Raw genomic sequence first — 23,272 nt, 5'->3', positions numbered from 1 at the left:
GTGCCGGTAGACCGTCCATGCGCGCAGGGGCCCCCTCAGAACTAGAGGAGGGCCCCCCTCAAGACTAGAGGGAGGCCCCCCCCATGACTAGAGGAAGACCACCTCAAGACTAGAGCTGTCCCTTATTCTAGTGGATGGCAGCGTTGGATTTGCTGGAAAATTATCTTGTACTGTGTAAGCTGCGTAGAGCCTGCAAGACAGCAGAGAGACACGTACGCCCGTCCGGGAGGGGCCCCTTTTCAAGTCACCCGATGCTCTGCCCCACTTCTTCCCCCCATAAGTGGGCCCAACGAGGGGCTGAGAAGAAGAAGCATCTTTGTCCTTTGAAATTTAGGCCGTTTCCAAATGTGCAATGAACTTGGCGATACTGCGGCTGCGGCGGCAGTATGGATTGCCGCTGTTACTCCTGCTGACACTGCTGCTGCTGTTGCTGCCCCATCTGCCCGAAGCAAGCTCCTTTTCAGTGGACTTAACCCCCCGTTTTCGCAGGGGACTATCAGACGCCCTTGGAGGGGTTTCCCGCCCTGCGTTCCAGCAGATCCCCCAGCATCTTGCAGAGGGACCGCCGACGCGCCCTACTGGTGCCACCCGGGCGGAATTACACAGACATATTGCGCTACGTCTTAATTCCTGTACATCAGTGCCTCTAGGAACCGCCGCAGCAGCACCGGCTATACCATCAGATACAGATGCAGCTGCAGTATTGAGTGATGAGGTGGGGGAAACCGCTGTCGTCTCTCCTGCAGCAAAAGCTGCAGCCGATATCGAAACTGCCTACACAAAAGTGATCGCTGCAGCAGCAGCAGCGTTAACCTCTGATTCCTTGAACAATAGCAGTAAGAATAGCACCAGTCGCAACAGCAGCCATGACGACGGCGCCGGTGCCTCCCGTTGGTGGACTGCAGCTAGGTCTGAAGCAGTTGAAGCAGCCCGTGTTTCTTTCTTAACGAAAGTTGCAGATGCGTTTGGTCTTCAGAGTGTAGACGATGCAAGTGGTGTGGTATATGTGCACAACAGCAGCAGCGGGAGCAGCGCGAGGCTGCTAGTAGACCGCCAACTGCTGCTGCGGCTGAGGGGAGAGCAGCAGAAGGGCAGCTGGTCTCTCCACTTCCTGGGAACCGGAGCGATGCAGGCCTCGGTGAGCTTGGGAACCCCTGCAGGTGCTTGTACTGCCGCTGCTGCGTTGCCGCCCGGCGCTTTTACCGTGCTAATTTTGGCGCTGCTAAGTGTAGTGTGCGCTAGTACCAGGGACAACAACGCTGGCGTGCATCGTGTCGGCGCAGCCTCTCAACCACGTTCAAACCTTGTTTTGCCGCTCTTGTTTCCGTTTGAAGGATGCTGCTGGAGCTGCTGCGCACAGTGGTTCTGCTGCTGTCGCTTCCCTGGAAATATCCGCCGATTGTTCGGCTGCTGCTTCTGGCTTGTCACTTCAGGCAACTCGGGGGACCTCTTGTATATTGTTTTCCCGTGGAGACGGCTCTGCCTGGCTGTTTGATTGCGGAGGGGGTCCCTCCCCAACCCACGCTGCCACTGCCAGTCGTAGGGCTCCAGCAGGAGCAGGTTCAGTAGTATCTGAAGCAGGTGCCGTAGGAGACCCTGAAAGCAGGTTGCAGCGGGCAGTCGCTGTTGCTGTTGCTGAGGAGGCCATTATGAGGACAAGCCCGGAGGTTGCTGCTGTGCTGCAGCAGCAGCACCAGCAGGAGACGAGGAAGGTTCGGACACTGATTCCTCGCTTCCCTTTACCATTTGCTATTGCATGCGTGGGTGGGTAAGATACTGGTGTTTTGCATATCGCATCGGGATTAGTTATTCTGTCTCCGCTCTGTGCAGAGACGGATGGGTGTGGTTCAACGGGTTTTCGTGACGCATCTTCACGGGGACCACTGCCTGGGCCTCCCTGCGTTTCTGTCTCAAATTGCGCAAGACCCAGAGGAGTAAGCCCTTGACAACTGGTAAAGGAATCGCCTGTCCCCCTCACGTGCTCGATGTCGTCCATTAACCTCGTCGGGCTGCCTCTTTAAGAGCAGTTTCTCTTGTGGCCAGCACGCATAGCGCACATATTTCATTGGCCTGCTGTTGCGCTGTTGCAGGGGACCCAGACACATCGAGATCGTGGGGCCCGAGGGGCTTCGCAACCTTCTTCGTTGCATCTTGCATGTGTGTTACGTCAAGGACTGAAGGTTTAGGGTACACGGTTGATGGCCTAAGATTTGTGTTTCAGTCTATGGAATTTAGGATAAAATATGGTTGCTGCGCTGCGTTAAAGTCTAGAACCCAGCGTCCAGGGAAAAGTGTTTTAGCCTTGCGCGTGTTGAATATGCCACCCTGAAGTGTGGGAAGATTCTGAAAAGTTGAGCAAGGTTAGTGGCAGCACACCACTTGGTCACTTTGGGCGCTTTGGCATTTGGCTCTGTGTGTTCAGGGCACCAGTGCGCGTCGACTGCCCTCGTTTTCGGTCGTCGAGCTGCGGGCCGTCCCCCACCTTCACCACAGGCGATCGCGGTCCATCCGCCTGCCATTTTTGCCTCCGTGAGCTCAGCTCTGTTGCAGACAGCGGCACAGCGTGGGAAGACAGTCAAGCATATCGGCAGAACCAGAGACGAGGATCTGCTGACCATATATTTCGGTGCAATCCTGCCGTTTGTATAGGGCATAATTTTGTTCTTTGGGCAGCAGCGGTAGCTTCTGTTGCCGCTATTGGGGTCCAAGCTTCTGAACAGGCAGCTACGGACTGGTTTTGTCTGCTGTTGTTGGAGTTCAGGGCCCCGTCAGAGACCGTGGGAAGGGGGGACATTGAACCAAACGCCGATGGCAGTTACGTGGCCTTTGAAGACTCCGAGATACTTGTCACGGCTGCGCCAATAAGGGTGAACTGGCTGCCGCTCCTAGCCCAACCGTTTCTCAGGGATGCAGTCAAAGAATATTTATTTGTTTGCTACGGGACTGACAGCTTCATTTCTAGCAAATCCAGGCGCAGTGGAGGGGGGCAGCATTTTTCTGTTTGTTTGACAGGGAATGGCAGCAGCTGAAGGGGAATCGTTTACGCGAGACACAGCAGTAGCAACAGTAACAGCCACGCAAACATGCATAAACAGGTCTTCGTGACGGGGAGTGTACCTGCTACATTGCGTGTATCCCCCCGTGACTTTCATGCTGCTTTGCGTATGCAGCACCTGGTGCCTTGTGTGGGATACGTGCTGACGGAGAAGAAGTCACGCCACCGCCTTCGGGCCGACGTTATCGATCCTGTCATTGAAAAGAACTATCGAAGCCTGAAAGATCTTGACAAGTGGCCACAGCTCCGCGGGGAGCCCAAGGCTGTGTACAAGGCAAGGCCTGTTCAACACAGAGAAGCAGTGCCTATCACCATGAACATTAACTGCATTTCCTGCAGCCGTCCTGTTCTGCACAGCAAATGAGCGCAGCATAGAGGCTTTAGGTATCCAGTTTGGCGTACGTCGGCGGCAGTTTGCACATTTGCGACTCTTTTGGGTAGGTAGGCCCTTCTACATGGGGCCTGGGCGCAGATGAAACAGTGTTTGTCGCATGTTGCTTGCATGCTGCTTGTAGCTTCTCGCTGAACTAAAACCTGGCGACGTCTTTACATTCCCAGATGGGACCCAAGTTGGACATTCCGATATATTCCTCGAGGCCCCCCACCCAAGGAAGATATGCTTCGCATTTGACACATGCGACGCCTCCCGGTTACTCCCGTTTGCTCATGGGGCGGACATTCTCGTAAGAACTGCTGCTGCAGCTGCTGCCGAAGCTGCAGGCAAAACGGGGAGAGGCGTTGCCGGTCTTGTGAAATGCCGTGATCTTACGGTCCTGCTGCTACTGTTGCTACAGGTGCATGAAGCGACGATGAGCGGTGTGAAGGGAACGTCATGCAAATCGGATCCCTATTCAGATACGTTGCTTCCGTTGGCTCCGCCGATGTTGGAGAAGGGAGAAGGCCTATATAATGGGTACGGGGAGGGTACAGGTTGCAGTGCAAAGGACCTCATGGGTTCCCAGGTCCAGACTGCAAGTGAGGCAGCGTTCGAGAGGGGCCACTCCTCTGCGGCAATGGCAGGCAGGTGAGGAAAAAGGCTGTGTTTTCTATGGACAGCTGTCCTAATCTACGTGTACTGCAGCCTGCTTTCACTTGCGGGGTGGGAGATGACGCGCTAGGAATGCGCCCAGTGCGAGGCATAGAGGGGATTACAGGGTTTTGTAGTGGTTTTGACGACCTCTTCTGGGCAAAAGGCATCCAGATTAGCGAGAGCCTGATCAGTACGAGTTTTATTTGTATCCTCAGCTTCGCATTTCGCGCGGGCGCTGCCCGGTTGGTGCTGACGCACTTCTCCCAAAGGTACCGGGGGGACCCAGCTCTGCGCAGTGTTCTTGCGATGGAACGCGTAGAAGACGAGGCCAGGTCGGTAAAGTATCTTATCCACCGCATAGCAAGCAAAGAAGGATGTGTACTTCTTAGTATGTATGTTAGTGCACGTTTAGTTGCTTGCCTTTCCGCCTTGTTTCATCCCACGTGGTTCCAGGACGTCTTTGAATACAAGCTGCTTTCTCAAATAAGAATGTGGTGTGAGAAATGTTTGTGCGACTGCGGGTTTACAGACGGGCCTACGATATAGAGCGGCAGCTGCAGAATGCCCCTGATGTGCCTCCCTTAAAAGTGACGGCCGCCTGGGACGGACTCGCTGTGGTACTACCCCAGCGCCCGCACCTGCGTGCTGAACACGCTCGGAAGGCTTAAGAAGCCGTAGCAGCAACTGTGGCTACCACCTGAGAGCTCCCGCGTTAGCCAGAGGAAATGGGATATCCTCGTCACTGCTCTACGTATTTGTATTGTAGATTAATACGTATTCGAGTTTGCTTATGCAAAAAACATATAATGTAAATGCGGACATGAGCACAGGGCTGTACACTGCTCTCAAGTGCAGCGCTGTTACTGCTGTATTTTTGCGTTTGTGGATGCGCACATGAGCGAAAGTCGGATAAATACACATCAAATGCAATCAGTATGTTGGAACAACTGAGAGCTAAACAAAATTCGAGGGATTCAAACTCGTTGCGAGGTTATATATGTCAAAACTTTGAAAAATTGAATTAGTTCTCCTCCAGGCGCCGCCGCCAGCGGTCGAATTCGTCCCTACGGAGTACCCCGGCTCTGGCCTTCGCTTGTAATTTTCTTGCTTCTGAGTCCGCTAGAACGGCTGCCACTGTTCTCAGTCGTGCTAGTGCCTTTGATTCCTCTTCAGCTACTGCTTTAGCCTCTGCTGCTGCCGCTTCCGCTGCTTCTTGTGCAGCTTCCCTCGCTAGTTCTGCTGCTGCTGCCGCTGCAGCGTCTGCTGCTGCTTGCCTGTCTGGGTCCCCCGCTGCTGCTGCTTCCACTGCTGCTGCTGCTGCTCTCTCCGCTGCGTCCCCGAAAAACGCGAATTTGAAGTGCGTTGGTGGTACATCAGAACAGGGTGAGCGGACTTTGACGGTTTCTGGAGGGAGGAGCGAGACCACCGGAGCAACGCACTGAATATAAACGGCTTCATCAGCATTTCGTGCCCAACCCACACGAGCTCTGTTCATACGAAAATACCAGAAGGGCTTCCTGCGTCTCAAGCAACTCCGCCTCTGAACCGACAATGTCCTGTAGACAGGCAAATTAGGCTCATCGTCTTCGCTTGAAGACGAAGAACTGCTATCAGCTGTTGAGTTTGGCTTGAGGATGGAAAGCAGTGTGTAGCACAAGGGATGACTGCGCGAGATATTTCGACTCAGTGTTTTGGCTACATCTGTTGCAGAATGGGCCCCGTGGCGACACCCTAGACGCTCCTGGACCCCTTCTGGCCCAGGAGCTGCACACGCAGCAGTCCCTGATAAATGCGCCTCCATTTCAGCAATCTTTTCTGCGGTCGCCCGTAGTTCAGGAGCTGCTGTTGGGGAAACTATGCCAAAGGCGAGCAAGTGTTTAACGATCGATGCAAAACTTTTCTTCGGAACCGCTGATGCCAAGAACTTTGCTCTTTCCACCTCCTCTTCTCCGGCCATGGGTACCGCTGCCCGTATTTTGGAGAGCTGCGACACGTCAATTACTGCTGCAGAAGCGTATTGCTCCGCCACAGTATGTGTGGCAGTGGCCGCCTCAGAAGCTACTTCCTCGGGGATTGCGGCGGTCGCGGATGCTTGTTCAGGAACTGCTAGCTCGCAGACAACGGGGAGAATGCCCTCTCGATCAGGAATCACTGGCGAGGCAACCGCGAGACCTACTACTTCTTGTTGGTCGGTAGTTGCTATGGGGGATACTCGCCTCCCCGAATCGTCAGCGAGTTCGCCGTATTCGCCCGGGAAGAAGGCAAAAGAGGTAGTAAAGCCCCGAATGAAGCCCCTTACCTTTGATACGTCTGTTGAGCCAGCAAGGGGCATCTTTCGAGGCATGTTTCGGTTGCTTGCTGCGCCTTTTTCACGTGCCTTATAGGGGAATATGTCTATGTTATGCAACTCCCTTCTGGCGGCTCTCACGTATTCCAGTTCCATTTTGGCCCTTTCGCGCAGCTGAGCCTGCAAACGCCTTCGTTCAGAACGGCGGTTTTGCCGTTCCTTCTTCGCGCTTTGGTCCTCTTCGTAGCCCTGTACTTCCGACGGCTTCTCACCCTCCTTTGTGGAACCCTGCAGGGAAGAACAACAAGCTCAAGAAAGGTACCAGTTAGCTTTAGGGTTGTCTGTACGTCAAAGGCGACGTAAAGGAATATCTTGTCTGCAGAAACGGGCTGGTGGTCCACGCATATTCCCTGCCTAATGCCCACCCACACCACAAACGGTGACTTACAATTAGCGTAGCGGTGATCCATGTGGCTGCAAGGGCTTGTGAGCTGCGGAAGAAATGACTGGTACCCACTAGGGATTGAATTCCATTCCAAGGACCCATTGCCCCACTAGGTGATGTGCACGCTTCCTGCTGCGTTGGCGGGTTGCCGACAACCGACCGGATGAGAACCAGTGGGAGCCAGCACGAGCTGCAGAGTGGCAAGGCCAACGAAGACAACTCTAAAATTTTACTCTAGGTGCTGCAGCGCTGCTCCCGCCATCCAGCGAAACTACAAACCAGCAAGGTCACTTGTGTGCAGCGCGGGATGGCGGCAGAACCTGCCAAACGGCCCTTCTAATCCACAGAATCAGAGAGTTTAACATCTATTAGCGAGAAAAGTATTCCAGTATCTGCAAAATTCGCAGCATATGATAATGCCGATGACGCCCGCGAAGGAAAGAAACAACACCCGCGGGACGCAACGTAGCCGGCAGGTGACGGCATATTAATGACGACTTCCTTTGTTTTACTCCACGCAACAGCATACAACAACTTAGCAGCAAAGGAAACCATGCCAGAAACAGAATTAAAAGCAAAACATGCGCCCTAGTAGGGTCGCAACACCGGCTTTGCTAAGAGAGAGCAATTGACCAGCGCGGCCGAGACCGTAGGGCCGCCCGACGCCCCAGACCGAGCAACGACCCGACTGGCATGGCAGAACGATTTACTCTGCTAGTGTATTATTCTAGAAGCCGCGAATAACCAACATTCCCCATGGTAATCCTCTGGTCTACAACTCAGTCATGCGGTTCCAGCCGTTGCTTCCGCTGTGAGGGGCTTTCTGTTGGTCAAACTCGTTCCTTCTCGTTTCCATTTTTAAGCTCACATACGTAATCATTCATGTTTTAGTGGAGCATTGCCATATTTCGTTCACAAATACTAGTCATACCCGCACACACACTAGTTCGAACTCGAACGTGCGACCTACGCACTGCTTCTGCTTGGACGTGTACCCCTTCCCTGCTTTGAACCACCTCATGGATATTCCTACTTGGCTTGGGATTCAAAGTTGGCTCAAAGTAATGTCCTCAACTTCTGTTGCCTGTGCAACTCAGTGCAGAACCAACGTCTAACAATCTACGCTACGTTCTATTTTGTGCATAGCACTGGCGCTTTAGGCAGCTAAACCAGGCGCTGCCGCACCCCTGAGCTAACAAAGTAATACTTAAAATAATAAATGAAGTATTTAAACACGTTTCAGCGGCTCCATAATGTAGCTCGCTCGTGAAGATCATCCGCTCTCCCGTAGACGCATCGAGCGGAGCGGCTCTCCACTACTGGAGCTCTCGAGCACTTACTTCTGGCATCTGGCTCATAGTGATCACATCCGTCCAGGAGTCATATTAAATGACCGCCTAGCAATGCTCCAGTTTCATACTTTAGTGCAGCAGCTTGGTCACCAGCACACCCGTTGGTTGTAACACCACATATTTTGTACAAGTTCACGATTAGCGAACGTATGAAGGTCCTAGACGCAGCAGAGGCTGAGCGCGGTCAATATTGCTGTCTGCCACTTGCTGGATAAGAAGTGCATCCACTTCATCTTCCTGAAAGCACAAATTAAGGCAAGTGGGTACACGCCAAGCACAATGCGCAAAGAAGTACATGGAAAACAGCGAACACCAACAGGCCCAGCGGCAAGATGACAACAGAAGAGAGTGAAGAACACGATGAAACGCCAAGATATAAAACGAGCACCAAGCAACGATAAGGATACGCCGAGGAACAGTTACTATGCGCAAACAAACCGCTTGATGCCTGATTGGCTAGGAAGTGCACCAAGATAAAGATGAAGTGAACATGAACCTTAGCCACGAAGAGTGAAGTGATTCTTCGCGGTGGATCCCTTGGGCGCTAAGCCCACGGTACCTTCTCGTATACCCTGATTTCCTGACCCTTCACAGGGTTCTGGTTTGCTGTTTCAGGGGAGTGCAGCAGGAAGTAAGGCCACACAAAATTGCTTACTAGCATTCTCTCATGAAGCCAAGTGAATCTGTCAGACAGAATCTCCTGAGTGTCTAGGCGCCGCATTCTGGCCGTCATGTATGTGGACTGCGCCGCGCACACAGCAGCCAAGAGATTCGCCATTACGCTAAGTTAGATCGGAATGTTACCCCTCATAAGAGCCCACCTTCAGGGCAAATCCGCACTTGAAGGCTTACTTTGGCACCCCAATAAACAAATGGCACGGAGAACAAAGCAATGACCGTATGCCCTGTACTCCACTGGAACCGCTCATTCCGCAGCTGTGAGGATGCCCTGCAGACACACGTTCGACCAGCAGAACTAATACAATCGACATTCGTCACTTCCCATAGATGTCGCTATTTTCGCTTCAAGATGCGGCAGCAGGGCGAGCTAGGAGCATGCGAAATCGGCAGGCATAGCCGGCTCAGAGAAAGCCAGGAAGCTCCTGCAGGTGAAGAGGTCGAGAAGCAGGCGAGACACAGTCGAAACAAAAAGAACTTCGGCCTACAGTTTTTCCTGGATTAAACGCGGTACGCCGAGGGGGGCGCGCAGAGCGCGCGAAAGGCCCACCATGGACTGGAGGGTCCTCATACAGGCGAAGGAATCAAAGTTGGGGCAAAAACCATTAAGCGCAGTTTGCATGCTATCCTTTTCGAACTCTAACATGTCGGCTACCTGACAACCTGTCATGATGCGGATTTCAGCCCTTGCAGCCCAGCTCTTCTGCACATGCAAGTTTGGGGCTCTCGCAGAACCGCCATCGGGGCATGCACAACGAGTTTTATTTTGTGCCCTATTACATTCCAGGTATTGTTCGTTTTAGGTAAGGAATGAGCAAAATTGTGTTGTACCTCTTTGAACATCCTTCCGCGCGAGCCCTTCCCTTTGCTTGCCACCTCCCCCGCGAGGGCGATGGTCTCTGCTGACTGCATCTTCTGACATGAAATCCAAGTGTTTCTGCCTTTGATTGGCTCATGTTTTCATCTAATCAGGAAGGGGTAGGCGGTTGTTCCTTATTTGTGCAATGCGCAGCTACTGGTCTCTGACCGCTGCCCGTGCTGCTTGCTTCTACGAGAGGTGTCCCTGACGTCTTGCGTGCCGTTTATCATTCATTTAATATTCCTGCCAGCACAGACGCGTTCACGTGCGAGAGGGGGGCTGCATTATGGTCGGGGCTGTCTCGGTGGGGCGAACGATCCCCCACCACAATCGATACTTCACCGACAGTTTGCAACCGCACCCGTTGGAAGGGCGAGAGGCAGTATCCTCGCCGGTGGTACCATACAGGAAGCCACCTGTGTGTTTTTTTTGCTTTGAAGAGGGCCATGAATCTAGTAAATGCACATCCGCTGGCGTTTTTTGCAACACCTGCGGCGGGGAGGGCCACGGTGCAGAAGATTGTCCTCTGTATTTTATGGAGCTCAGTATTAGGGGTCAGCTGACGGCGTACATACAGCAAAGGAGCCAACAAGCCGAACAAAGGCGAGCAAACGCGTCAGACAAGGGTCGATTCCCTGCCCAAGATCCTGAATCATTGAGGAGCAGCAGCAGTGTCAGCAGCGGCAGCGACACAATGTCAGCTGTCAAAAGAAACGCAAGACGCTTAACATTCTCTGCTGTGCAGTGCATCGTTTGTGGGTGCATGGGTCATGCGAACTGCAGTTCGCCTCCACGGCACCAAGGGGTGTGCCACTGCCCGCGTTGTTCTCACCCAGGCCACACGGCAGCCGAATGCCCACGCTATACCGGTGGTCGCCAGCACGGGATTTTCACCGATACATCTGACAGGAAGTCGTCTTCTTGGGGCGTGGGGGCAAATAAAGTTAAGTCGCCCAAACTTCACAAGACGAAATGGCAAAAACAGAGAGAGGCCGCTGTAGCTAGGGCAGCTGCGGCTGACCCCTGGCATCCCCTGCATCTTCAAAGCTGATGCCTTTTTATTCTGCAGTCGCTTTCATGCTTGTTATGCCAGTTCCCAACGCATTGTAGAGTCATGAGGAGAAACAGGGTATATAACCATCGGTAGTACCTCAGTTATTGCTTAGGAATCGCTTTACAGATCCATTCCGGTAGATTGTGTAGGGGTTACGTAGTGTTATGGGGATTAGTTTATGCTCAAATGTATTATGTGTTCATCTCAGGGGGACCCTTTGTGGCATGCACTAGTTCTTGCTATGCTAGTTAAATCCTAAAGCGATGAACTCGCAGCGTGAACTCGCAGCTAAGTAGCGCAGGGTAGAAAACCTGCACTTGCAGTTCCCTCGCGTCGCTGGAAAGCAAAGGCTGCTGAAGTGCGATCCATACCTTTGTGATTTTAGTTCTCTCTATACCGTCAACTTGGCCAAGACAAACGGGCTAGCATAATAAATACAAAATCATTAAAAAGTTATTCGCGTTGCCCTAAGGCTACGCGCGGTGCTGTTGACAGCGGTCTCTCGCTGTTCGGTTGAGTCGTTTTTCGTCGGTTGCATATTTGAACCGTTGAAGGACCCAGTGCACTTTGCCCCGAATGCACATCAGTTAACGCTGCGTGGGCACACTTCGTATCACTTCGACAACTCAGGAGTGGAGAACTTTTGTAAGGTGCTGCTTAGCGTTACCTTTCAGAAGTTCGGTCATCCACCGAGGGGCTAACTGCTCCTCCTACGAGTCTACCTGCAGAATCTGTCCTGGGAAAAGTGCAGGGAGATCCGTTCCCTTCGCAGGGCTTTTGTGCAGTGATCTTCAAGTAGCCATGGCGACCGCTGCATAAGAGCCTTCTGCGAAGGAACTATGCAATGATCTTAAAATAGACAGAGCTGTCGATGTAGCCGTTCCGCATAATTTCTCATTGATATATTTAGCCGTAAGTGTCTTGCGACAATAAATAGGCCATAAAAGTAGTCTGCGATTATGCTGGCCCCTGCCGCAATCATGTAGCAGGGACGCCGGCACTCTAAATCTCGTGTGATGTTTCGTGGGTCGGTGGGCCGTTATAGTTCTTTGGAAGTGTCTTGCCTCTTCTCAGTTGTCGCGACCTGTCGTTTGCTGGTTGTAGACTTTCCCATGGAGTACCTGCGGTGGACGCAGTTGCCTTCTTCAGCATCCATTATCGGGGGTTGTGGGGCTGCTGGGGCTACTGCCTAGTTGCAAGTTCGCTGGAGTCGTCAGGCGTCTACATGCCCTTAGAGTAGACTTCTCCACGAGATCTGTAGTGCTCCTTGTAACTGGCTGTTGGGTGGACGGACTTCCGGCCTCGACAGTCACCACTTCTGCCACGGGGTGCCAGCTGACGACACTCTTGCGCGCTGTCGGGGCTTCAGGAGAATCCTTCTTTGCTTTGGGCAACTCGCCACCTGGCCACCTCACAGCACTCTTACGGGTTGTAGCAACTTCATGGGACGTTTCTTTCTGTGGTTCCTGGCATTGTTCGTTTTGGCAACTTCCAGCACCCTCATCAGTGGAAGGAGACGCAGGAGACTCCTCATCCTGCTCGTTTTCTAGCTGGTCGTTGGCATCCTGTTCCTGCTGAGTGTCCTCCGACGGATTTGCATCTGGTGGCCCTTGTTCGCTCGGGCTGATACTGCTCTGAAGGGTGGTTGTAGCGCCTTCTGCAGGAGGCGAAACTTGATCATCGTCTTCAAAAAGTTGGCCACAAAGTCCTGCTTCCTCAGCTTCGCGGCTCTGATCACGGCGGCCAGTCACTTCGTCGCGGAGCTGGGATTCCTCTGCCTCTTCGGCTGCCTTTTCCTCAAGTTCCATTACTCTTCTAAGCTTGTGCCAGGCCCTCCGTGAGACGGCTACAGGCCGTCGGTCTCGCTCTGGCCCTTGTGTATCCGAACATCCATCAGGTCGCTCGGGCTCGTTCATCGGCGTCGGTGGAGGTGTTGGGGGAACTGAATGGCCCTCTTTCCCTTCAGACTCAGAAGTGACGGAACTTTCCACGGTTTCGTCCGTTGGCGTATCGACGAAGTCGACGTTACTTTCAAACGGGTAATAAAATTCGGCCAGGTCCATCTCAGCGGATTCTGCCAAAATTTCCCATTCAGTTTTTTCCTCCTCGAGAGGCGAACGCTCTCTCCAGCGTCTTGATCGCCTATTCGTTGTCACGTCCATGGCGGTCGAAAGGAAACCCCCAGCGCTTATTCTTTGGCCAAGCCTGTTCTGTGGATTGGCAAACAATAATGGAAAAGTTTCCCCGGATCTCGCCCGCTGGAAGTTTGAGCAAATAGTATTTATTAATCAACACAATAAGGGAATGTGCAGCCCTTTGGGTGAGTGACAGTATTGGCAACCAGGCCTTGTCGCTAGCCCGACCGGTCCACGTGTGTATGGCAGCACTTGCGCGCAGTAAACCCTTGCAGGCAACGCCCTATCTTTTTATTTGTTTGCTTTACAGAAATAGTTTAGAAGTAAGCACAGTAAGAGAAAAGCTTTCCTGGTGTGACCGCGGAGGGCATTGCTTGAGATGACGGGTGACCCTATAGCCTGCTTTCGCCAGGTAGGCAGCCAGGCGGGTAGGCAGCAAACGAGCCGCGGCATTGGCTAGCCATAACTGCTCCTGGAACCGCTTGATATGTGCATGTTACCATTACTTCAAAGGGTTTTAGAGAGTGTCTCGATGTTTCCACTAAATTTCCGGTCGGTCGACGAGCATCATCACACCCTCTCGAGTGAACAGTGTCTCTGGATCCGTCGCTACCCGTTTTCCTATGACCAGTTCAAAATGCAGAAAGACGAGTAAAAGGAGACAGAGATGCATGATATCCATATATATAAGGTGAAAACATCTGTCTAGCCCTTACACTGATCTCGTGGCGACACCTGCGTCACAGGTGTCCTCTAGTGGCGGCTCTTGCGTAACGCATGACATCGCAGCATTTATCCTGAGATCTAGAGTAGCTTTGCTTGTATTACAAAGACAGCCTACACTATGCGGTTCCAGCACGTAACATGCCGTTTTAAGGCCTCCGCCAGGAAAATCTTGCTGCTTCTAGCTGACGTTTTCACTCCTTGTTGGGTGGGCGCGTCAGCATCGAGTGTGTGGCGAGCCTCTAGGTTACCTCCAAGATAAAAGCCCTCCTCTGATCTGTATGTAGGGTTGGTAGGTAACATGTGTCTCGTGCGGCTCAAATAATGGAAAAACTGATGTTTACTGCTTCCGCTGACATGTGCCTTCATGCACACTGTGGGGTACTCCCAGAAGGGATGAGGTTCAAAATTCCGGTTGGGTGAAACTAGACCAGATGCAGAGGTAGTTTGGCAGTGGGCGGTCCATCAAGTTCGACGGCATGTAACGGGCCTCAGTGCGGCCTCAAGGGAACGATATACTTTGGCGCTTGCAGAACACTTCGGCATTCCCTGTGTAAATCACTACCTAGAAGGGCTTGAGTACTGACTAACTGCTTTCAGTACTGAGTTTTCTTTGTGAATTTCTCCAAGTACCGCAAACCCGGATAATAGCCGGCTGTCTTTCTGCCAACTGTTTACCTCGTAGAAAGCTCCAATATAACGCTATGTTGCTGTGTTGCTCTTCCGTTAGTCTGACAACTATCGTGGAGCCGCTGAACCGTACATACGCGGTGCCAGATACAACATTAGTAACGAGGTAGAGCAACCACAAACTTATGCCTTAAGGACGTACAGGACATCCGATCTAAAGGCACTAACAACGCCTAGCGATGTCGCAACAGGCAAGGGTCAGTAGAAAAAAACGGAAGCCTCATTAAGAAGCATCAAAAGGACTTTCGACCACCCTAAATAAAATCCAGGCATCCAACGCTGCACATTGTCCGCCCTCTGGACGACTGGCTCCACATGGAGCCAGTGACAAGCGTGAACACAATGGTGAACTTCACAGCAAGACCGCCATGGTGTTAACAAGAGGTTTGTGAGGGCACTGCGCCATCTAACCTGCGCTTCCACGCGCGCGTCGGGGATCTTGTCTCTTTGGAAGTGAGACTTGCGCAGTCCCAGTTCCTGCATGTCCCGAGATACCACCCGCGCCATGCGTTGGCGGACCTTCATGCTCAAGCTTGACAGGAGATCCCAGATGATCTAGTTCGAGCCGGACTGTCACATTCATCGAGGCCAGCTCGTTGGACAAATACCTGCACCAAAGGCACAAACGCATACCTAATGAGCCACCATGTCAAGTACTGCAAGCCAATACTGAGGCCCGGGAAGTCATGAAAATAAAAAACGTTGCCACATAAGTGAAGCATCCCACCTGAATATGTATGGCAATTGCACAAGCCGGCATGGCAAGGCGCAGATCCGACAGAGAGGCACCGGCCTCTTTCCGCCGACGGAGCGCCCCTTGAGGTTCGGCGACTGAGCTGGGGACAAGATACTCCCACAGCTGGGGCAACAAAACGCACGATGTGCGTCCGAACACTGCGAAATCACACCCCACAGGCAAACACCAACGAGTCAATTCAAGTTCATAAAATATAAGCATTTGGAAATCCGACGGAACGAAAAGGCACCACAATAAAAAGGCAAAACAAAGAGTTCCATACATGCAAGAGTCGATCTTGGAGCAGCGCTGCGGCGCCGTGAGCAATAAGGGCATCCCGCTCCATTTCGCCAAAACGGACACCTCCATGCCGCTTACGGCCCTTTACAGGCTGATGAGTTAACGAATCTATCGGACCGGTCGCACGTACTTGTGCTTTGTCCGTTACCTACGCAACAACGACAGAGGCGCTAAGACAGCAAAGCGCTTTCGTGTTCAAAGTTGTGGCCCAACCCACTGCCTAAAATCGTCAACCCTAAACCTTAAAATCGTCAAGAGCATCACTGTCAGAAGTATGTTCGTACCATGTGCCTAAGACGCTGATAATATATAAGGCCAGTAAAGATGTGACAGGTAAGGGGTACTCCATAGACGCCGCTGTAGAGCTCCTCCCTCCCATAGTACTGGTAGCCTGAATCATGCAGAGATCGCTTCGAAAAATGCTTGTCTCCGAAGGGAACACCCCCAAAATCACTCAACACTCATAGAACGGCTGAGTTTGCGCAGAGCGTGTTCTGCAGCGCTTCGCGCGTACTATTTGACCTGCCGCAAGCGCCAATGGACCAGCTGCTCACCTGAGGCCAAAAGTGCTTTACCGAAATAATCTACAGGAGTATCGCCTTGCTCTTGGGCTATTGCCTCTTCTTCAGGCGTCCGGTAACGCTCCCCACGTAGGACATATCCTGCAAATAAGCGAAAGATTTTGTTTCTCCCGCATGCGGTTAAGTAGTGTAATTGGTCTATATACGCTGAAAGATACTACTGGATGCATAGCTGACCGTGGTGTCCTTCTTGGTCGATCCACCGATTTCCTGTCTTCTGCTGTTTCTTGAACTCTCGAAAGGCCGTTGCGTCCTGCAAAATTGTCATGCTCGGAAACGTGGCTCTTGCAACGCCAGCACCCTTGCGTGTGCACGAACAATATTAAGTTAGAATACATGCTTCATCTAACGAAACCCCTCCCTCTAGGAATCGGTTCAGCAGTGGCCTCTACGTAAACACGAATAAGGTCATATACCTGAAAAGCTCCATGGACTGCTGCTGCCTTGCCAGCCATACTCTCAATAAGCATGCCGATCGTCATACGACTTGGAAAGCCGTGCGGATTAAACAGTATATCTGGTACTAATCCCGATTCCTGAAGAGGGCCAAATTGAAAGCAGAGTAAGCCAAGTTAACACAGCATCACGACAGTTGCCCTGTCATATGAAGTGAACATTATTTCACACAGTTCCTAGGCTGAATGGTTGCTCAGCCTTACTGAAAAAGGCATATCTTCGTGAGGCCAAAGCATGGACAAAATGCCCTTTTGCCCATGTCTGGACGCGAACTTGTCGCCGATGATAGGTTTCCGAACGCTGCGTAGGCGGAGGGATGCTCTGCAGCCCCTGAGGCCGGTTTTCAGGACCCGTTCTTCTGCAGGCGCAGGGGACGAAGTAAGAGTCACGCCGTCCACGTAAGCTGGCTCGTCATCCTTGTAGACGGTCTGTTGTGCAGGCGCCTGGGCAGCCGTTGAATGCGTGTGCCTCTGCGATCTGGAAACCTCACACGTAACAACAACCTTATGATTAAACCTCCGCTTTAAGTCAAGAGCTTGAGAAGTTGCAATGGAAGTCACCAATCAAATCCGGCATTAAAAGCCACCTAATCAGCCCAGTATGTACCTGCAAAGAGTCTTTCCCTGAGTGACCTTTGCACCGATAGCTGGAAATCCATCAGCATCAAGCGACGGGATGCACCTGCGGCCGAGCTTGCTAGTATTCGAGAACTGGTACTCCTCAGCCTCTTGCTGTAGCACCACAACGCACCGCACCGCACGGTTAATTGCTCGCTGCAAGTTGGGTGTCCAGCTGTTCTGCACTAAAAGGCGTCCAATATCTCGCCATACGCAAACTGACTCAGCTACTCCACAGCCGTTAGAGTAACTCACTGCACGCGATCCACTTGGAGCGGCGTCTATTATCTTGGTTTTGTAGACACATCCATGGAACAAGCCACGTTCCACAGATGACTTGTTGAGAATCATGGCATCTTCCATGTCAAAGCTGCAACCACATGCATTCCAGGTGTTCCGGGGAACCGCGTCCGTTTAGCTGTTAGAGAGTATAAAACCAAACGTGGAGATGCAAAGTTCCACAACAAACCACGTTAGTGACTGTGCATTCTTATGTTGATTCACTATTATATTGAAAATGGCAAGGGAAAAAAGCGGTACAACTGAAGTTACCCAGTATAGCACATGACGGCAACAACTGCGTTCACTCCAGTTGGATAATCATCGAAATCAATTTGCCGGTAATCTCGAGTCCGTAAAAGAGGTTTCTGCGGAGTTATGAGGCGATAGGCCTTGTTGTCATGCCTAAACGGTATCGCATGGAAAGGCGTGCCCATGGTCTGTTTTAACATTTGGCACTGATAGATGTTCCTGCAGAAAGGCATTTCACAGACAAGGCTTGACACAAACTGCTAAGGTATTGCTGTTCAGTGAGAACCCCGAATGCCTTCGGGAAGCCAGACCAGCAATGAGGGCGAACATAAGCCCGATTAGCACCGTATCAGTCAAACAAGAAAATAAGCTCTCAAAATACCTTGGGCTTTGGTTATGATTACTAAATGGAGTGAGCGCCGCCGTGACACTAAGGAAAGCCGTTGGGCTCAGTTCGACGTAGTCGTAATGCAGTGGAACATGGCTGGTGGCCAGGGCCTCTCGAGATTCTTTCACACTGCTCAGAGTTCTGGAGTCACTTCGACGCGTCGACGTGTCGCCTTCGGCATCGAGCAATCCTTGGTAAGCATTTTCCAGCCTCTCCAGACTGCTCTGATTCTCCGTTTCCTACGCGTTCAAGCCGGTGCAGAAATGCATTTGCATCAATTTAACAATATGCAACACGGTGCCCATTAGACGTGTGGCAATTCAGACCCACGTGGCATGTAAGAATCGCTGATGCTGACGCGAGAAAATGCCTCTGCTTCCACAACGATTTTCAGGAAGGGCTTGTGCTCACCTCTGTCTTCACTCCTCCTGTACTTTGATCTCGTAGAAGTTCTTGAATAATAGGGAGGTGAGCCTTCATAGAACGCTCATTAATCGCCACGTTCCGGTCACGGCACGCGATAGACATCCACGGTTGCTGTAGAGGCCCTATGAACTCAACGCTGCACGAAACGACATATGTTGCACAAATAGGGTAAACTGGCAAGGCGAATGCTGGTCAGTACACCGTTGCCTCCACGCCTGATGCTCCTAATCCTCTTACCGTCCGCTAGCCAAGTGCTTAACTGGACGAACAAGCCGGCCGGGCATTGTAAACATAAAAATGCCTTCGAATTGCTTGCTGAGCAGAACAAGTCACCACGCAAAATGTGTTCCCAGTGAGCAGTCGTACATCGCTTCTAGGCAACCCACATCGGTGCATATTGGAACAAAGATGCAAACGTGGGGTGTAACCAATCTGGATCCGCGCCTACCTCTCCTCATCAAATCCAACTAACTCCCAATGAGTTTTAAATCCTTCTAATCCACATCCTTTTGCGTGACGTAACTGGTCGAACCAAAATCCAAACTCGGCTTTCCGTATCTTGCACACAACTACACCGTCAACAACGAGAGGTATGCATTTCACGCCTCCCCTGCCAAGCTGCCCGACAGCCTGTGCCCCTGCAGCAGCCCCAAGATCCGAAGGAGGCAGTCCTGAGATGCCTTCAAGATCTACGCATGCCCCACGGGCCTTCATGAACAGCCGTACAGCTGCCAGTGCCTGCAACCGCCAACAAGCAGCACGGTAGTTGTGGCAGTAAGGTCTTGGCCCAACGCCAAGGACCACCCCCTTTGCGAAAAACAACCGAAAAATATTGACTTGACCTCGGCCAACACGTAATTGTGAGCTTATCAATCCGTTTGACCGAGCTGCTTCTTTACAATGCCCGGGCGGATTGCTGTGCTATCACCCTGGACCACCTCTACTACGAGTTCCTGTCTCACCCCCCTGTCAGGCGGCACAGCTACTGGTTGAGCGAACTGGGACAAATGCAATAAAAGCCCACAGGGGGCACCGTCGGGCGTGTGAACAGGACACAGAAAACCCCAGCTTTCCCCTAAAAGCTTGCGAACCTGCACGCATAAGCAGCATAAAGTGGATCTGGGGTTATTGGCCTGGACACGATAAGCTGCTGCACAACGTAAACACAGGTGGATGACGACTACTCGATGCTTAAGGAACGTCACACAGAAGTAAAAGGGCATAAAGGGGAGCTGCAGTTAACTTACAGCCGTGGTCTTCATTTGCGCAAAAAACTGGCCTCGGTGCACTGCTCGAAAGTGACTAAGAAAACGGTTTAGATTCAGGCGATCTGCCGTTACAGTCCACCCTGAGAGCTGTGCGCAAGCAGTTAGAAGTCGAAAAATGTCCCCATCCAGCTGTGCCTTCACGCTGGGCGGACTGTGAGAGTCCCTACACTTAACGGCGCAAGTTGACCAGTTAAAATCATGAGAGTATTGCATTCTACCTGCTGAAGATCAAGTTGGTTCGTCCGAATGTTGCCTGTGGCCATGAAGTAGTTGACCTTGTGGCCAATTTCAGAAGCGCATCGATCCGTGGCGGCGTCAAAGAATTTGTTCGAGGATATGACTAGACTAGGGTCGTGGCCAGCGGCCTTGACTTGCCTTAGCTCCTGAGAAGGCCACGATGGCAGCATGGCCTAGGGCGGTCAGGTCAGTGAGCGCTCTCCAGCTAACCGCCATCGTGTCGGCACCACAATGCACGCAGAATATTCCGTAATGTATGCTACATCAGACGTACCATAGTATACTGTGTGCGGAGTTTGATCAATGCACTGAACAGTGCGTCCTTTAGAACTGATGCAAGGATTTGGCCGGGGAGAACTACCTCCTGGTACGAGAAAGCGTCCATACTCTCCGGCTGTATGCAACATAAGACATCTGTTAAAAAAGGGGGTTCCGGTGGACCTGACGAAGGCACTTGAAATACGAGTTGAGCAACCCCAGATAGCTTCCTAAGGAGCTCTCGTATACGCTAGGAGCTTACCGGTATCTTTCCTGCCCGCAGCTGCCGTAGTTTTCGGAACATCAACAAGAGCGTCTCGAACTTGCTAGCCCAATCCTTTACATGGACGAGCACGTACCGATCGATAACAAATCTCCCGGCGTCTTCATAGGTACTACCAGGAGGCAGCAGCCAGGCCACACCTCTCCAGAACACTTGGCCGAGCTGGTGCAGAGGCTGCAGACACACGGCGATTAAATCAGCGGAGGGCAGCACTGTAACTCCTGCGACGGCAACCCCCCCATAGCAAGCGCTTTTTGGATATATCTGATATGTACTGCCTCGCCCTCCATGATGCGCTAACAACTGCCTACTCTATGTTCCATTATATCAGTATCCACGAAGTCCTTCTCGTTCCCCCATGCTTCTTCAAATAGTGCATGCAACTGCGTGGCTTCGGTGATGTCGCTCCATGACCCCTCCATGAACTTAAGCTTGAACTGCTGTAGTGAGAGGCCCCCGCCAACGCATCGCAGGAGCAGGAGGAACGGACAGAAATGCTCCTGTCTATTAAGCAAGATACGATAACAGCATCGCCCGTCCTCTGTATCCAATAGTATGTTTGACGTGCAAGTTCCATCGAACCTGCAAAAATTGCAAAGACAGCTCAGTATTTTTCTCTACTGAAGGCATCCTCACAGTCACTCATTGGTTCATGAGCATCACTGGGTCTTCGCTGGATCTCCAATCATTGGATTCCCTGCCGTGTTTCCGTGAACAGCAGATGCATCAATCGGGGCCAATTGCGTGCAGCTTGCCTCTGGCTTCTCAGAAGAACTGCAAGGTCCGTTGCGAAAATCTCGCGGTTCCTAAAGCTTTCCCTTTTGAGAGCAATGGGGTAATTCGTCTTCTGTTGAATGACAAAGCGCAGCACTCTTTCGTTGCCATTAATGATAAAGTAGCCGCCTAGTTCATCCAAGTCCTCTCCAGCCTTTACCATCTCAGTCGGGCTCATGCCTAGAGGAAACGGAGATAACAGCCAAGCGCACAGCACAAGCTTTGGTGAAAAAGGAAGGTTAGGACGGAATATTGTGACTTTCACGTCACTTTCTGAAGCCTCTACAACTGATGCAGTCGTCCCCAGGTCTCTTCATGAAAAGGAATTGCGAAAGAGGGCCTTTTGGCATGCTTTGTAGCGCTGAAGGATGGCTGGACGTAGCCGTAACTGACCTGACAGACTGCACCGGTTGCTCTTTACCATAACTGGCACCTGACCAACTACCATGGTCTTCTTGAATGCCACGTTGTTTTCGTCTCCAGTCCTCCAGCAAACGAAGCTGACATGAAGCGGGGCCCCATACGAGACGTGCGACTCTCTGCAGTGGCGGGGGAGCAGCCTGTTGCTGTATTCTGAATTAACCTGGAGGTCCCCCATGCCGCCTTTCTGGGGGTAGCCCAGGACGGCATCTGCAATCCCCAGTTTGAGATCTGTCCCGCAAAAGGAACGCAAGCACACGGAATTCTTCATGTCACTGCAGCTAGATAGATACACCAAATCGATGGAGCTGTAGTTATCAGGTGTACAGTCCACTGCCCGCAGTGAATCGAGCCACTGTGCTTGATAGGGACTTAAAAATACAGGTGGTGGGATATTTTGTGATAAGCATACAGTCAGAAGGCTTATAGTATGGATTGGCTTCATGTCGGTCTGGATCATAGTAGGGATCCACGTAGATAAATGGCAGTTCTTTGACCATTTCCTCCACATAGCAATCTGCAAAAGTGTTGAATGACAAAATGTGCGGGTAAACGCATTGCTGCAGTGCTCCATTGAAATGCGGATTTGGTGAAGGAGATAGCGGATTCAGGAGTCGATCGCGTCCTTCACGAAAAGGCGTAGCCCCTGCATCTAATTCCACAGGAATGAAACCTGGGGCCCCTTCAGGGGCCCTTCGCCGTTTAGTCGCCTCTAGTGGCGCCATCCCCACCCCGAGGCCTTATGTGCATCCACTGAATGAGGCAATAGCACGAGGAAGTGCCGAGAAGAGGACCAGCCCTCCAAAGGGCCCAGGGTACAGCAACCCACTCAACGCTCCCAAGCAGGATACCAGGCGTCAGATATACATTGGGAGAAGATGCCCTTGCCTCCTCCAGAAGATACAGGTAAAGTGTTATTAGCGACGAATTAGATCCTCCAGTTGCTACACTCGCTTGAAGACGATACAGAAGGTAGAAGGTAGTGGGGCAAGCAGGGAGCCCCTGAGGGCCTCCCGAACCTTCGACCTGGCCGCGGCCGTTAACAGCTCGGCAAGAGCTGCAGGGTTAAATGCTTATACATTAAACAGAATCTTATGGTATTACTGGAAGACTGAGGTAGCGAGGTGGAAGGACACGCCTTTGGTAACGCGATTGCATGCACGAATATATGCCAGAGCTCCGCTGCTGCAGTCAGTACATGACTGGACTTCCCCCTACAACTGGGCTTTTTGAAATACTCAGCAGTAGCAAACAGCCAATATTTTTGCAAACACAGTCGACATGATGACAGGACAGCAATACTCATGCTTAACAATACCCTACAGTCCTGGAGTCGAAGTCTCCTTCAGCCCCGATTGTTACTGGATTAAGTCTTAAGAAATCTATACTTGAACTCCCTACTAGCAACTTCCCAATTTTCTCCTACACTATGCCTGAAATTTTCTTAATATTCCGAGCCTTCTTCGTTTCGAGTTCGCTGTGGTAGTGGATTCAGCATATGCTGTCTCGATGCACAGGCCAACGAACACCTCGCACATACAGCATTGCGGCTTCCTCTATCGGGAGAAATGAGTGAAAGATTCACATGTATTTCGCGGATCTATGTCTAGCTAAGCGTTCAGAACAGTGGCGCACCAACGCCTCTGTGTGCATCTAGACTCCCTGCCGTCCCTGTCGCATCGGTCTGGT

General features: G+C 51.8%; 5 protein-coding genes across 5 annotated transcripts; 1 reads left to right on the top strand and 4 right to left on the bottom strand.

The window, feature by feature from the left end:
- Positions 1-352: 352 nt before the first annotated feature.
- Positions 353-4,753, top strand: EMH_0039910 (Zinc phosphodiesterase ELAC protein 1, related; the record flags this gene model as incomplete). The annotated part of the gene is made up of 11 exons (XM_013498768.1): positions 353-1,138; positions 1,434-1,712; positions 1,831-1,934; positions 2,091-2,157; positions 2,423-2,529; positions 2,762-2,867; positions 3,171-3,338; positions 3,571-3,738; positions 3,850-4,079; positions 4,301-4,417; positions 4,615-4,753. The coding sequence occupies 11 exons, from the start codon at positions 353-355 to the stop codon at positions 4,751-4,753; spliced, it is 2,271 nt and encodes a 756-aa protein (XP_013354222.1).
- A 353-nt stretch (positions 4,754-5,106) lies between these two features.
- On the bottom strand, positions 5,107-6,842 carry EMH_0039800 (uncharacterized protein; the record flags this gene model as incomplete). Its single annotated transcript, XM_013498767.1, has 2 exons — positions 5,107-6,660; positions 6,798-6,842. The coding sequence occupies 2 exons, from the start codon at positions 6,840-6,842 to the stop codon at positions 5,107-5,109; spliced, it is 1,599 nt and encodes a 532-aa protein (XP_013354221.1).
- A 1,465-nt stretch (positions 6,843-8,307) lies between these two features.
- EMH_0039690 (uncharacterized protein) lies at positions 8,308-9,759 on the bottom strand (the record flags this gene model as incomplete). The annotated part of the gene is made up of 5 exons (XM_013498766.1): positions 8,308-8,406; positions 8,825-8,911; positions 9,022-9,118; positions 9,336-9,550; positions 9,679-9,759. The coding sequence occupies 5 exons, from the start codon at positions 9,757-9,759 to the stop codon at positions 8,308-8,310; spliced, it is 579 nt and encodes a 192-aa protein (XP_013354220.1).
- Positions 9,760-11,905: 2,146 nt separating this feature from the next.
- EMH_0039570 (uncharacterized protein) lies at positions 11,906-12,922 on the bottom strand (the record flags this gene model as incomplete). The annotated part of the gene is made up of 1 exon (XM_013498765.1): positions 11,906-12,922. One exon carries the CDS (start codon positions 12,920-12,922, stop codon positions 11,906-11,908), a length of 1,017 nt encoding a protein of 338 aa, XP_013354219.1.
- Positions 12,923-14,431: 1,509 nt separating this feature from the next.
- Positions 14,432-22,308, bottom strand: EMH_0039460 (DNA-directed RNA polymerase I subunit RPA2, putative; the record flags this gene model as incomplete). Its single annotated transcript, XM_013498764.1, has 24 exons — positions 14,432-14,481; positions 14,720-14,916; positions 15,036-15,202; positions 15,328-15,492; positions 15,629-15,735; positions 15,899-16,006; positions 16,103-16,178; positions 16,342-16,461; positions 16,585-16,858; positions 16,988-17,112; positions 17,254-17,368; positions 17,551-17,748; positions 17,912-18,156; positions 18,329-18,479; positions 18,581-18,658; positions 18,792-19,081; positions 19,306-19,434; positions 19,764-19,994; positions 20,123-20,242; positions 20,369-20,563; positions 20,701-20,971; positions 21,106-21,343; positions 21,557-21,814; positions 21,996-22,308. 24 exons carry the CDS (start codon positions 22,306-22,308, stop codon positions 14,432-14,434), a joined length of 4,221 nt encoding a protein of 1,406 aa, XP_013354218.1.
- Positions 22,309-23,272: the final 964 nt, after the last annotated feature.

This window comes from Eimeria mitis, genomic scaffold, assembly GCF_000499745.2.
Source record: "Eimeria mitis Houghton genomic scaffold, Emh_scaff37, whole genome shotgun sequence".
NCBI lineage: Eukaryota > Apicomplexa > Conoidasida > Eucoccidiorida > Eimeriidae > Eimeria > Eimeria mitis.
This window is presented reverse-complemented; position numbering and strand designations above follow the sequence as displayed.